The sequence below is a fragment of the Hylaeus anthracinus genome, unplaced genomic scaffold (assembly GCF_026225885.1).
Source record: "Hylaeus anthracinus isolate JK02 unplaced genomic scaffold, UHH_iyHylAnth1.0_haploid 11994, whole genome shotgun sequence".
Lineage (NCBI taxonomy): Eukaryota > Metazoa > Arthropoda > Insecta > Hymenoptera > Colletidae > Hylaeus > Hylaeus anthracinus.
The window spans coordinates 438,923-453,572 of record NW_026534341.1 but is presented as its reverse complement, the minus strand read 5'-3'; the positions used below and the strand labels follow the sequence as shown (position 1 = coordinate 453,572).

Below are 14,650 nucleotides of genomic sequence, written 5' to 3'. Positions count from 1 at the left end.
TTAATCCTATTCGATAATCAATATCCCAATTTCGAGATTAATTTTACAATTTTCTTATCTTCATTCGCAGGCTGAAGCTTCAGCTAAAAACGTGTAAGCTTGTCAAGGCTATTATTACATCGAACGCTCCGAACATGTTTTCAAAACGCGTTTACACACATGTCTGATACATTTACGTAGAAAAACGAAAATTACAGGAGCTGAGGATAAGTGCGAGGATGAATCAGTCAAACACAGCTGTACATATTTTCGAAGCAATCATTAATATAGCAACATAGTCAGTCTTACAATAATAAGCCAAAAATACAATCTATATATCGAGCTTCCGGAGAGCAGGCGAAAAATGTTTTTGTTTTCTTTCTCGAGAGCACCCTTCCTAATCCGGAAGGGCAAAAAAGAACGGTTCCTGGTCAAAGAAAACATCTGCCCTTTCGCCCGAACCCCCAACACGATTTTTACAATTTTACATATAATTATATGATGTATCACGTTGCGAAACTGTAGGTCCTGTTCTCCCACGATGTAGGTAGGTCTCGGTTAACGGAAAGAAGGAGAATAGAAAAATGAAACAAAATGGTACGTCCTTTGTTACGGAATGATATTATTGGTCCTACTCTTGGTGAACCCTTGGTTGAATCGTAGCCTAATTGCGGTTGCATAATAAAACGTGTAGAAATCTCCCATTTGCGATACGGTCCAATTACTTAAAAAAAGTTGCAGAATAAATTATAGTGGTTACAATTTTCGATCAAGTGCAATCACATTAGGACAAAGACTGCGCAGTATGATCTATGCTCATTTTTGAAGACGAGGGTTCGCTTGGAGCGCATATTCATGAGCTAAACGTATCAAACAGGTCTCTTAAAAGTGAATAAACCGATCTCTGCAATTCTACCCATTGATCTCGTTTCAGGAGGTATCTGTAATTTTGGAAATGAATACAAAAAGTGTTAGAGAACACAGATTGAGTTTCCTCGATTACACGTAAAATAGTTCGAGAATAACGCTAGCGCTCTGAGCAAGATTTACAAATTCAAAGGTACGTGTCTGTAACTAAGACCCAACTGTTGGGACTGAAAAATGATCATTGTATTATTTTACGACGAGCTGCTGACTTCAGCAACTCTGCGAGATTTTGTCTCCTGTGAAACGAACAGTTTAAACAATTTAAAGCAGTCCTGTCCACGGACAACTGAACAGTTTTCCTTTATTCTATGTTTCTGTTGCCATAATATACGAGGAAGGTGTTTGCGTTGTTGTCGCTTAAAACCTTTCATCGAAATAACTGGAATAATTTAGGATTAATTTTGTATAAGGAATGCGTTTGTTTAAGAGTCGATAATCGATTTCACGCTGTAGTAGTATCCCTTATAAAAAACAAAGAGCGTAACTTCCATGTCTTTCTTATGCCATTCATTTCCAAAAGTGTCGATCAGTAACGACGCGAACACCCTGTATATGTGCGTCTATAAAAGCAGTACGATAGAATATATTCTGGTAAAACAGTTGCCATAGAAGGGCAAGACCGATTCCAGACTGTAAAGGGTTAAAAGATGTTGCAAAGGTCCATCGACGCCGAGCATTAACTACAGATATTCTAGGACGCTGATACAAAATTCCGGACCTAAACCAATGATCAGGATAGGGAAAACGATCGATACAAATATATAGATATATTATAATATAATAGAGTTATTTGATGAAACATTTAAAGCCTTACATAAAATATACAGTATGATGTGTTTATCGTCGCGTTTTATATGAATAAAAGTGTACCGTGTTCCTCGCGAGGAGGAAACTTGTGTCGTTTCGAACTTAATTTACTTTAGCCTGTACTCATACGCGTTTAAAAAATGTCTCAAAATATGTAGCCACAGTCGATCATTTCTCCACGGAGTTTATCTATTCGCCTACGATTTCTATGTTGCCATTTTCTTTTTTCTTTTCTTCTTGTTTACAGAAAATTGATATAACGTTCTTGATGCGATACAAGTACTCGTGTACTGTTGGATTGAGAGACTCGATACGGCAGTAGTAGTAGTAGTAGTAGTAGTAGTAGTAATAGTAGTAGTAGTTAATATATAGTTAATAAATCTTATAGTTCTTACACCTTTTTTTTTACGCGTCGGCCAACAACGACTCACGAAGACGACAGAAGTTGTCGACTTACTTTAATTATTTACTCATTTATTTATATTTATATTTATATATATAATATGTATAGCTCCCCCTCGTCCGCAACTTCTTGTTATAGTGATCTTTTATAATATAGATATATTGGTATACAGAGCTAGTATCAAATTCTAACAGAATCCGAGCTACATAAAAATTGTTCCAACCGTTTCGGAGAGATATGCATTTCACTCTGCATCAACGCGCTCTTTTCCGAGCCATTTCTTTCTTCCGTTTCCGTATTTTCTTTTTTTTTTTCCATTAAATCTTTCTCGTCATTTCGTCGATTGCGGTAAAATCTCGAATTTCACCTAAAATGAGACGACGAGGATCGGCATTATCCGTCGTTAACTTTTTTTTTTTTTTCGTTCTCTCAACACCATTAGAACATTCGTTCAACAAATCAATTGCGTTAACGTACCTCTCTTATGCAATCGTTCAGATCACCACTCGACTGTATATAGATTAAAAAGATTGTTTACAAAATGGTTTCTCGATAGTCACAATCATACGTCGAAAAATATCGGTACTCGATTTCACGTAAACTGAGACATTGTCCCATCGTTCATTCTACCGTTAGAAGATACTGGTTACGAAAATTAAAATTGATTCTCGATTCTTGGGACAACTTTGAGTGGAGATTGTATTTGAGGTGTCAGTCTGATAGAATCGTCGTCAAAAGGGTAAAATATTTTTAAAAAGTCGTTCCAAGTAACGCTACTCTTGTTTTTCTACGTAAGATGGTAAAAAGTACGCATAAGTAACGGACATGCGTTGTTGGTAAATCGTTGCAAAAGTTGTAGATTTCATTTCTTTTAAAGGTGCATACCAATCATAGGATTGAGTACTTTTGTCGACTTTACAGAATTTAAGAACAAGTATATCTAAAAATAATACGAAGAATCTTGGTACAAAGATAGTGCCTTAACCTCTCTAAATTTGACTATCGTTAAAACTTCGAAGCTATAATAATATAGCGTTTCGCGACAATATTCGTTAATAAAAAAAAAAATCAAAGTCGATAAAAAAGAAGAGAGACACGCGTAAAAGAAGTACTACGCAGTCACTTTTCCTTTCAGCTTTCAGGCGGGCAGCATTCTCTCGCTCTCTTTCTTTCTCTACGCAATTCCCATCCTCAAAGCTCAATTAGATTACCATATTCTATTAAATTACAATAAATGGTACTATTATAGTAGTGTAAAATGTTACTGCATATATATGTATCGCAGCAGCGAATAGTAGTCAATGCGAGTAGATAAAGTAGCGATTAGCTGGCCAGCGCAGGATCGTTGGGCGGTATTTCGCAATGTTCTTGTTTCTTCTTCTTTACTTTCAATATTTTCGATAAGTACGAGTAGTCTGTTAGACGAAAAGCGTGGAAATACACGTCAGAAAAAAGGCCAACCGCAATGTTATCTTTTATCAGACCGCCCAACGAGTCTGGTGTGCAACAAGCGTTCGTTCTATGTGAAATCAATTCGTTTTGGTCAGTGTGAAAAAATAAAAATAATAGTTCTTTTATATTCTGTAAACTACTGTGGACCGCGTCGAAATTGATATTTGTATTTGGTTGTCGTTTGTTTGTATCTTTGTTTCCCTCTTGTTCGCACACGAGGGATGATTGTTGTCTTTTTTTTTTTAAATTTTATTTTTATTCGTTTTGTTTTTTTCACGTTTTTACTCTTTTTTTTTCTTTTTAATTCTTTTTAATCCTTTTTCCATCACTTTTACTTACGATTCCCTCGAACTCTCAGCGCAGCAAACAGATGGGAAGGGAACAGAAGCATGCAAATGATTCTGGAGCTAATTCGACATCCCGGATGAAACCAGACAATTCGTTAAATTATTCAATTTAACCCGTGTAAAGCATCGCTCGATTCTCATTTCTGTTTGCTATTTTTGTTTCTTTAAGAAGAAGATGAAGTTCGTCATCTGCGATTTTTCCGAGATCGTTATATAGTCAATTGTTGGATCAAATTCGGCTTTCCCGTGCGGCAACAATCGTAGATGACCCTCTTAATAATGAAGTTAGTACTTATCTGAAAATTCTAGATCTTTGTGGGATACCAGTTTTGCTTCTTGCCTTATATATATATATATTTATATTTATATATATTTATATATATAATATAAATATATATATATATATTTATATGTATATATATACGCACAATCGAATCAGCTACCGCCGCTAATTCAGCTCGATTCTTTCTCTTTGGAATCTGCAAGCAAAGAAACAAGGTTCGTCAATAGAGGAACGGCGAATTAAATATATTAGAAATAGGTCGACTGCTGTTTGCCTCTTGGTGATACGTTAAAGTACATTGGTTTCAGAAATTTATTAAGAGCTTTGTTAACCAACGCAGGAGAAATAACGATTCGAGAATTCTAGTTTTTTAATTACCGCTGTCGGATTTATCTTCGGACGTTCCGTTTGTCAACTCCGGCTCCTTCTTCTTCTCGCCCTCCTCCGATTCTACGCTCGACGCTTTCTTCTCCTCCTGATTGGCCGCCTTCTTGTCCTTCGTTTTTCCCTTGGCGGGCGTCGCAGGCTTCGGCTTCGGCTCTAAACTCGGGTCCAGAACGATCTTGCCGATGTTCTTGCGATCGTGCATCTTCTGCATGGCTTCCGGTACGTCCTCCAAGGCCCACGTTGAGTCCACCACAGGCTTTATCTTGCCCTCGTTCCACAAGCTGAATACACGATCCACTGCTCGGCGTACAAACGCATGGCTGCCGTGCTGGTACATCAGGTGGCGAAGATTCAGTCCCGAGAGCGTCTTGTTCTCGTCGAAGAGCTTTATGGGCGACACTTTGTCTACCTGCCACCACTGAAAATCCAATTCAATTGTACGTACAGTTGAAAGGTTGGGAAACGTATCTCTGATATTAAGTTGTAGAGTTTAAAGGTTAGTTAAGGGTTGAAAATATCTACTCTAAAATCTACGATACTTTGAATTCTTAATCAGGACAAACTGCGTTTTATTCGTAAAACTATGAAGCACCGTTTAAGCACAACAAAATGGGCTAACCCCTTAAGGGGCGAGGAACAATAAAGTAGAGGTATCCATCACGTACCGATCGCGCAGCCGAGAAGAAGCTCTTTGTCTCGCCAGTGACGACGTTACTAGATCCGTACAGGATGTATTTCCCCATAGGTTTCAGCAACGCGTATCCCTTGTTGCATTCCTCGCCGCACAGACAATCGAGAACTATATCCACGCCCTCAGGGGAGATCCTGTGATAAAATCGAAATACGTGAAGAGACACTTTAACGACACCAGTCGATTAAACGATACTCGATTGATTCTTATACAAATTCAAATCTGTTTTCCCAGAAAGGGTTGGATTTTGCTTTTTAACGTGTTAAATCTATCACTGGCGTTGTTTCGCACGTACTTCCTGACTTCGTTGCAGTAATCCGTGCCGCGTTCCAAGAGGTGGTCGATAGTGCCGGCAGCCTTTAGGGCCTCGTGTTTCGATTTGCTGCATACACCGAAGATGGTCACGTCTTTCACGGTCTTGGCGAGCTGGACCACTGCCTGACCCTAACACACAGAGAGAGAAAGAGGAGCGATTAAATACGAATTTGACATGGGACAGGTAACGGTGCTCCTTTGATTTCAAACTGCTGGTGGACCATATCACCTGCGATCCTTGAAATATTCCCAAAGATTTTGTATACTTTTAAAAGCTTAAATCGTACAAATTCTCACAGACGACTAAGCGTCGGAGCACAGAAGACTTTATTTTTGGAGCAAGATCGTTCGCGCATCGAGAGGGGTAAAAATTGAGCGGTAAGCTGCCAGAAGATTTTCAACAGAAGCAGCATTCATTATTTCCGAGAATCGAGCTGACCGCTCTTCGGTCTGGCTGCGTTCGTTGTCGAGAGAATTCGATACCCAATAACACGGCCAATCCCGTGGCCCCGGGGAAGAGGCACAAGAATTTAAGGCAGAAAAAAGGGACAAGAGGTAGCAAAAAGGGGAAGAGAACGGACGGGCCAGAATGTTAAGAAGCCGCTCGAAATTGTACGTCATAAAAGGGGCCATCGAGATGGATTTTCAGCTAGCTAGGGGAAATACATTCTTGCATATTTGTCCGTATCTTGAACCGACGATTACGAATGCCGCTATCTGGACAAGTCGGTGGACAGTGCGCGACGAGTAATATCAAAATTAGAAGCTACGACATTTTTACTTTGGATCCAATCTAATTATTTTGCGCGACACGGTAAGACTTGAAACGGTTAACGCGTAAAGCTACGTTGCAATTACGATACTGACAAAATGTATCTTTTCTTTTGTGTGAGAAACAGGCTTACAAAAAATACGAGTAAATGTTAGAAAATATGCAGAAAAAATTGTACAAAATATGAACGATCTACATAGCATCTATACCATCTAAAACATCAGATATATTTTGAAGTACGAGATACTTCTCAAAGTTAAATTCTTTTTCTGTATCTCTGAATTTCCCAAACTTACGAGGCAAAACAATGCAAATTATCCGAAGCTGAACGAAACGTGCATCGAAACTATGGCAGGAACGAGAGGGTCGCGTCTACCAAAATTTCTTCGGTGATGCCCCGACCCGTGTGCACGCTGCTGTGAGTTCAGCCAACTCGAGGACAATGGAATCCTCGCGAGTATGTGTTTAATTGCTCGCTAGCCAGCTTCCTGAATAACAATGCTGGAATCCAAATTCCGTGTATACGAAAATATACATACTATGTGTTCACGTTATTTTGCCAAACATGTAAAGTTTTCGTCTTCGAGTCGGGTAACGCGTTAAGATGCTTGTCGATGACGTTCATACCAACCCAATTCATATTTCAGAACGATGTTAACGATGTTGATTATTTATCATCTCGATGTGTGTAATCTGATCCAATTTAGTCTTTTACGATGTCTCTACGAACAAGAGACATTCTGTAACAATAATATACACACGATCCTTTCTGTTATTTAATAATTTCGTCTTTGTATTTAAAATAAAATACATACAACAATATGCAACGGTTAACTCCAAATATATTGATCTATCTTCCTTCTTAACAACGTATTGAAGTGTTTTTCACAATCTAAACTATCCAGTGTAACGTTCAACGGTATTGCGAGTCCTCTCAATTAGTCGCTGGGTAAACAACACCCTTGAATAGCAATAGTCTCCTCTGTCCAGAAGCCGGAGACGCGAAATCGAATTAAGCTGGCCGTGTGAACGGAGCTTAAGGGTGGAATGGTACACGTGGTGGTGGTATGGTCTCAGACGGGCGCGGCCCGTGACACGGTGGTCGATGAGAGAACGAAGGGTTGCCTGGCAACCCTCGCAACCCCCTCTGTATTCTCCATCCCTCTCCCGCTCTCCCTGTTCGCCATCAGCATCCCCCGCAGATTTGGTCGTCTCAACTTCCATGGTACAGGGCTACGGCGAGGGCGATGTAGTTAACTTCGAGTCTAACCTGTTGAGCCGTATTGATCCCGACGTTCTTCTCCTCCAGTCGTTGCCTTCTCCTTCGACGACATTGAGAATTGAGAGAGACAGGCCAGCCTCCACAGATGACTTGCAGGCGACTTTTACGCGGGGCAGTAACCTCGAACCGGTACATCACGGTCGTTCGCCGTTCGTCATTCGACGTTCGATTGTTAGCAACTTTCCTCGTTTTTCCACGCCAGTATTTCCTTCCTCCTTCGCTCTCGACCCTTTTCGAGGACCCGTCAACCCTTGACAGCCGTATGTCGGCCGTTGCTCGACATTGAAACTTTTACTATTGTTTATTACTATTATTCTTATCTTTTTGTATATGTAAACTAGATGTAAACATACAGTGTCCAATTCTGACTGTATTCTTTAAAATGCCTCCCTTTTTCTAGATGATGAAACGATCTTCCAACGATACCGCCATTACGAACATATCGTTTTCATCCTAGCTTTCCTCAACCGCGCAACCAACAGACACCCTCGCATTATTCTCTGGAGGAATCCGACGAGAGTAGTTCTGTAATCCGCTTCCAGCATTGTTTCGGTATCGGCCAGACTCGCTGGCAGTCTATCGCGTTAGAGCTACGGGTGGTAAATAAAAGGCTACCCCTTCCGTAAACCAGGACTTGGCGCATGAGCGCATTTAATGTTCGGATGTATTAGGATCCCATTACCAGAGGATCGAGATAACATCGTGGTCTATCATCTAATTACCCTGCTCGAAAGAGTCCCAGCTATCTCCCCGCAGGAATCCCTAGAAATTCCCCCAGGATTCTAGGATTCCCAGCTCGAGAAAAGAAATGAACGTTATCTAAGATCGAGGGACACTTAATTTCGTATACCTGGTGTACGAATATTTCCCAAGCGCGCAACTGTTTGGACAGCCAACAGTCTGTTGGCGATGAGTCATCCAAGTATTTGATCGATAACGCTTATCTCCGTTGCGTTTCCCCAGACTATTATTCACTAATGAGCTCATTTTCTATGTAAAAGTATAAATTCTCTGACTCATTCATTTTTTTTTTTTTTGTTTGTTTTTTCTAACCAAGGGTAATTTTTGTCCAATAAATAGGCGTCGAGGCAGGGTGGTGGTCACTCGAGCATCGTAGAAAAATGAAACGCATTCATAGAAACGCATCTCGGGCCTTGTATCCGCGATAACGAGTCAAATGGACGAGGAACTTACCACTCCGCCGCCGGCGCTGTGAAGCAAAAGACTCTTTCCAGGTGCCAGGTTGGCCAGCTCGAAAAGCAGAATGTTAGCAACGGTGTAGTTCATTGTGATCGCTGCGGCATCGAGGTAGCTCATTCCTGAAGGCAGTGCGAAAACGGACGTCGCCGGCACTGAAACGAGCTCCGCCCACGCTTTGTGATCAGGAAGCGCGACCACTCGATCGCCCACCTGAAAAATAAGTAGCCAAATGTTTCCTGTGTTACAAACGCCTTCATCGTTTTCCACCGTGCATTGCACATTCAGCAAACTACTCGGTATTTTAATATCGTTATTTTAAAGAAACATACGATGCTGGGGATGAAAGGATAATTGCATCGATATCCGCAACCTGCTGCAACTTAACAGAACGAATAACGCTGAAGCGAGAACAGATTTAAACCTTCTCTTGGCATCGACTTGCCGACGAAAAGAGCCACAGCTCACGAGTTATCGGTAAGCTACCCCTCTGTAACGAATTTCCGTTCTAACGTTTGTTCTCGTCCTTGAATTTTTCACCCAATAATCTTTCCACGATGGCGGAGTCCCACGGTACTTTTCCGTGTCCGTGACTCGAAGACGCCGACGGAAAAACGATCCTCTTCTCCGACGTTCGCTCGGGGTGGTCTATTTTCGCGACTCGCGAAACTCCTCGAGGTCACGAGAGGGAGGGAGCGAGGGCAGGTTTGAGGCATAGGGTCAGATATCCGAGCAGCACGTGTAAACGACCGACCGCGAAGAAAGGAAAAGGAGGGGGGGGGGGGGGAGGCGTGTTAATGTAGCCAAAAGCTTTTCAACCGTGTGCTTTCTCCGCTGAAGATGGAACATTCGAGTTGCCTCGAACGCGAGGGAAGGACGCGCCCCTCGAAGACCTTCCCTTCGAGTTCTTAGCATTGTCGCGTCGCTATGCAGAGATGACCATTCGATTCTTTTCGTTTCCTTCGCTGTGTGGGACCTGTTCACTCCTCTGTGGGATTATCTACCCGGCGGAGTGCTTTTTTGGAAACTGGGACGGGGGCTATACAATCCTTTCTTCGACGCGGAAGAAAGTATTTGGCGAACGAGGATGTTTAGGATTTTTGAAGAGGGCTTCTTGCACGCTTGTACATTTGCAAAAAATGTATTTGCTTCGTGGAAAGAGAAAGGAAATTAAACGGTCGTCGCAAAGAAGATGATTAGACATTCTGTTTCGTGCGGTGTGTAGACTAACAATTCCGTAAAACATGCACCGCTAAAGTAGCGGGCAGACGAGACGCGAAGAGCTAGCCGTTTGACATGATAATAAATGCAAATTGTAGCCAAGAGAGGGTGGAGTATTCTTTCATCGCGGTAGGTCGTATCTTCATCGTCGATGGTTATTGCTTCCAGTCAATTTCAAGTACACGTTTTAGCAAATTATTTATGCGGAACGAATGGAAAGCGATCGAATAGAAAGTTTAAATCAATTCTTCCTAGATTCGTCCGTAACGAGACGAACCAAGTTCTACTAAGAACTGCGAGAAGAAAGAAATTCTATGATACCACTTGTCGCAGCAAGTATATTTTTTAGGAAGGTTCAACGCGTTCGTTTACTTACTTTAAAGTTCTCCACGCCCTCGCCGACCTGCTCGATGTCACCTGCGCACTCGGACCCCATAATAAAAGGAGTTTTCGGCGGGGAATCGATAGCACCCTGTCTGGCCATCAGATCTTGAAAGTTTAGTCCACTGGAAACAGACAAACACGTTTGGATAAAGTACAGATGAAACCTACGTACTAGTACTATTAATTAATTCTCTTTTATAATGCTCCCTTAAAGAGCAAAATGTGAATTGTTATTCGAGTATCGTGTACGAGACAAAACTTTCCTGCTCGGGGAAAGTTGGCGATGCGAAAATGATCGATAAAACACTCCTCCGCCTAACAGGCTTATTATTTCTTAATGCCTCGCGACAAACGAATAAATTATCGGTACGCATGCCATGGAATAATTACGTGCACGACGATTGCGGTTATCGGATGAATAGAGAAGATACGCCTGTCCAGTTTTAATGGACGGCATCGGTGTGTTTCGCCACGATTAGATCAAAAAGGGCTTTTCTAACAGCTGTAATGAACGCAAAGAGGGGAGACGGTGTAGAAAAATTCTTGTTTGTTCTTTGGTATTGTCTTGAAAACGAGCCTAGGCCAACCCAAATCTGCCTCGTTAAGTAATGGTATGGGTTGGTCGGATTCTCTTTTCGAGACAATGTAAGGGCATCGAGCGAAAAATAACGATCTGGGTTGGTCTAGTTTTGTTCTCGACACAGTAACATTGAATAACAAATTCCAAAGTGGAGGGGTGGCTTTGTAGTATAACTTGGGGTCCTGGATCATTGCGTCGTGAAAATGGATGATAAACTACAATCATTTTCCTTGCCAAACGATAACATAAACAAACAACAAATAATTCCATTCGAGATCTCTGCGAGATCCAAAAGTTGTTTGTTCTATTTCAATTTTCCTCCAGAGTGACGTTCTTCCATTCGTCCCTGACTTATGACTCGAACTTTCATCTGTTCTGTCCTGCCCAACTCTGGAAAAGGCCCCCAGCAATCGATGGGGATAAAATATTCGTAAGTAGCGTCGGCCAGTTTTTTTCCAGGAAGATATATATATATATATAAGTATACGCAACAGCGTCAGAGCAAGAAAGCTCCGATAAAGCGTTTCACGGTCGAACGTCGCGTTGCGTGCGACGCCAGGCGTCGGTCTAGGCGTCGTGGCGCCTCGTCGTACCCTCCGTCTGTCAGTCAGGGTAGGAACCTCGAAGGTAACCGCACACGTGTATTTATACGAGAGGAGAAACGCAGGCGTCGCGTGGACTCTGCGAACGTTCTATTTCAGCCCCCTCTTTCACGAACCTATATGCACACACGCGTCTCTCGCCTCACGTGCGTGCATTCACGCGTGACTCTACCTCTCCCTCTCTAACTCTGTTCTCCCTCTGTTAGGGCCGGAATCATTCGCCATACTTTCCGCCGCGAGACCGGAACCATGAAAATCTGTCCCCCCTTCACGGGGGTCTATTTTCGTCTTTTACGATAAGCATTCGTAACACTTTTGCTGGGAATGCTCAAGCCTCGGATTCGAGCTAAAATCGTCGAGGGGGATAGGGGGGTTTTTTGTGCCCCAAACTTTTTAGAAAAAAGTTTCGAGACGAGGACGATGCATCTTCGAAGCTGAGATTCGTTCCTTTAGGTCCTGGATGATTTCTCGTGCGGGTCTCTCGTGTGGGAATGCTTCGATTGTTCTTTTCTTTTCTATCTGTTTTACGTCGCGTCGGCGTCGCGTCGATTACCAAGTAATTAGCGACAAATATCAACTGTTTAGGTAGAAATTGGTTTCGCATTACGCTTTTTAATGTATCTCGATGTTTTCGAGTACCGTTAGGCCTGAATCTGGTCTAATTTTGTGCTTTTGTCTTTACGCAGCTGCTTTTCATCTCTTCCATTTTTCTCTGGCTGCGATACAGATGTATCCACTGGGAGCGTGCCATCGGCTCCACTCGTAACGCAAACACTGCTTTTACGAACGCTGGCTATCAGTTCCGTTCTCTCAGCGTGTTTTCCACAGAGAGATGTATCGTTAAGTTTTATCGATGCTTTGCGACACGAGCGTAATATCCTGTTACCGGCTACCGCAATGAATCATTGCACCGAGAGAACTTGGCGCAAGGTTGAGAAACATTAAACATCCAATGGCACGACGACAAGTATCGTTAACTTGATATTTTTATATGCACCTTTTTCATTGTTTTTCTAACCCTCACCCCTCAACTGGGTCCCGACATGTTGGGATGCACCTCTAACAATAAGTGCATCACCCTGCACTTACACGGCACTTTAGACGGGCCACCTGAATAACTCATTTACATACATATGAGTGATAAAAATACTTTACAGGGGTCTGAATCAGTATTATTTTCGCAGTCAGATATACGAAAGGAGATATGGAGATCAACTTCATTTTTGTTTAAATGCAATTCCTACAAGACACAGCTTCGTATATTTATTATTCCATGAATAGACATGAATCATGAATTCGTGAATCATCTACGTGTACTTTTTCCTTCGTTTTACATCGAAATAAATTCAATTCGCTCGCGCTCCCTTTTCTTACAACTCCACAAAAGTTTTCCTCGTGCATCGATCCTCATCGAAGAAACTTTTAACGAATCAATTGTCGTGAAATTCGATGGCTCTTAGGGGAGGGGGGGTAAAAAAGCGTCGCGTTCGATTAACGGACGGACAATTCTATCGATGCTCTTCCCAACGTTTCGTCGCTGCAACAAGTTCCTTTCCAACAGATATCGACAGAAGCGACGCGCATTGTTTCGACGTCATTTGCGAAGAGCCTCGCCATAATAACGTTCGGCCAGAAGTTCGTCGACGTAAAGGGATCGAATGCAGGGAATCAACGGTGAAACGCAATAATTCCACGGTTGCTGGATTTATCGGCAGACGGCGAGGAAATGGCAATCGGCGCGAGTTACGTTTCACTTCGGCGCAGATTTAATGGATTTCGCGAAAACACGGCTACCTAACTATCTCGAATAATTGACACTGTTTTAGCGCGTTGATATACATACAGGTAATAGGGATTTTCGCCGAAGAAGTTAGACTCGATTCTTTCAGCGGCGCAAACGTGCATTCATATCGAAGTAGCACACCTGCTTGCTACTTTCTTACAGGTTACTGCAAGAGTTGCTTCTCAGGTTGCAGACACGGTAGGTGAGCACATTTTTGTCGTCAACATACCACGAAAAGAGAAAGCATCGAAAAGAAACACCACTGGACGATGTGCATCGAATCTGACGAGGCTCTTTGCACACATCCCGCTGCGAAAACTACCGCACCCCGAAGACGTTCTTCGTCTTCGAGAAAATCAATTTTGCGCCAGGACGACTTCGGTTACAGAAATCATCCTGAGCGCGCTCGGGTGGTCTCGCATTGCGACTCTTTCTTAATGTTTATTGCGATTCGTGGTTGTTTGCCGCGGTATCGAAACAAGTTACTGTGCGACGCCGACGCGACGGAGAGAAAGAAAGCGCATACTCATTCCAGCGAGCGTTTTATCACAGGAAGTAAATGCTGTACGTGCACCATCGAAGGTTACGGAGGCTAACACAGTGGAATCGCAGAGACTACGTATGATAATCAAATGGAAAACGTCGTTGCAAACGAGTGCTAACTGTGCTTGCGAAAAACCAGTTTGGTTTTAAGTAGGTACTAAAGAATGCAGGTGGTGGAAGAGAAATGATATCAAGCTCGGCGAGGGAGGAACAATGGTGCTCCATGGGATCTCGCTGTTCCAAGGGTTGAGAATGTGGCGAAAAATGGGAAAATTGTTTACGATGAAACGATTAGATCAGGAATTTAAAATTAGTCATTATTTCCAGATAGAATGCACTTTGTCCGCTTCTATTATTTTATGGAGTATCCAACTGGAAAAATTCTTTAGAGAAATGCTACTTCGAGGGAACCAATGTACGAGTATTGGCCCGGCAAACATCCATTGCTTCGAGTCGAAATAAAGTTAGCTGGGAACGCTTCAATCTCATTTCAGACTTTGGGAGAAAAAGGTTTCCACCGACGGAGATACCAGACCGTAAATTCTATTTGAATGTTAAGAGGATTATAAAAGAACCCCTCTACATTCTATAGCATTTACATTCTCTCTTGAATCATTCGAACCTCTACTCTTTATTTCACGGGAAGAGAGAGAGAGAGAGAGAGAGAGAGAGAGAGAGAGAGAGAGAGAGAGAGA

General features: G+C 42.3%; 1 protein-coding gene across 2 annotated transcripts in view; it reads right to left on the bottom strand.

The window, feature by feature from the left end:
• Positions 1-244: 244 nt before the first annotated feature.
• Positions 245-14,650, bottom strand: part of LOC128888406 (synaptic vesicle membrane protein VAT-1 homolog-like) — a 26,956-nt gene continuing 12,550 nt past the window's right edge. The window contains exons 2-8 of one of the 2 annotated variants that reach the window (XM_054145229.1): positions 10,440-10,569; positions 8,840-9,055; positions 5,572-5,720; positions 5,251-5,410; positions 4,577-5,003; positions 4,340-4,394; positions 245-4,206 (exon numbers count right to left, since the gene is read on the bottom strand). In XM_054145229.1, coding sequence (XP_054001204.1) covers positions 4,369-4,394; positions 4,577-5,003; positions 5,251-5,410; positions 5,572-5,720; positions 8,840-9,055; positions 10,440-10,569 — 1,108 coding nt within the window. In that variant the 3' untranslated portion in view covers positions 245-4,206; positions 4,340-4,368. Of the gene's footprint in view, positions 4,395-4,576; positions 5,004-5,250; positions 5,411-5,571; positions 5,721-8,839; positions 9,056-10,439; positions 10,570-14,650 lie in introns of both variants that reach the window. The other variant, XM_054145228.1, reaches the window with a different exon arrangement.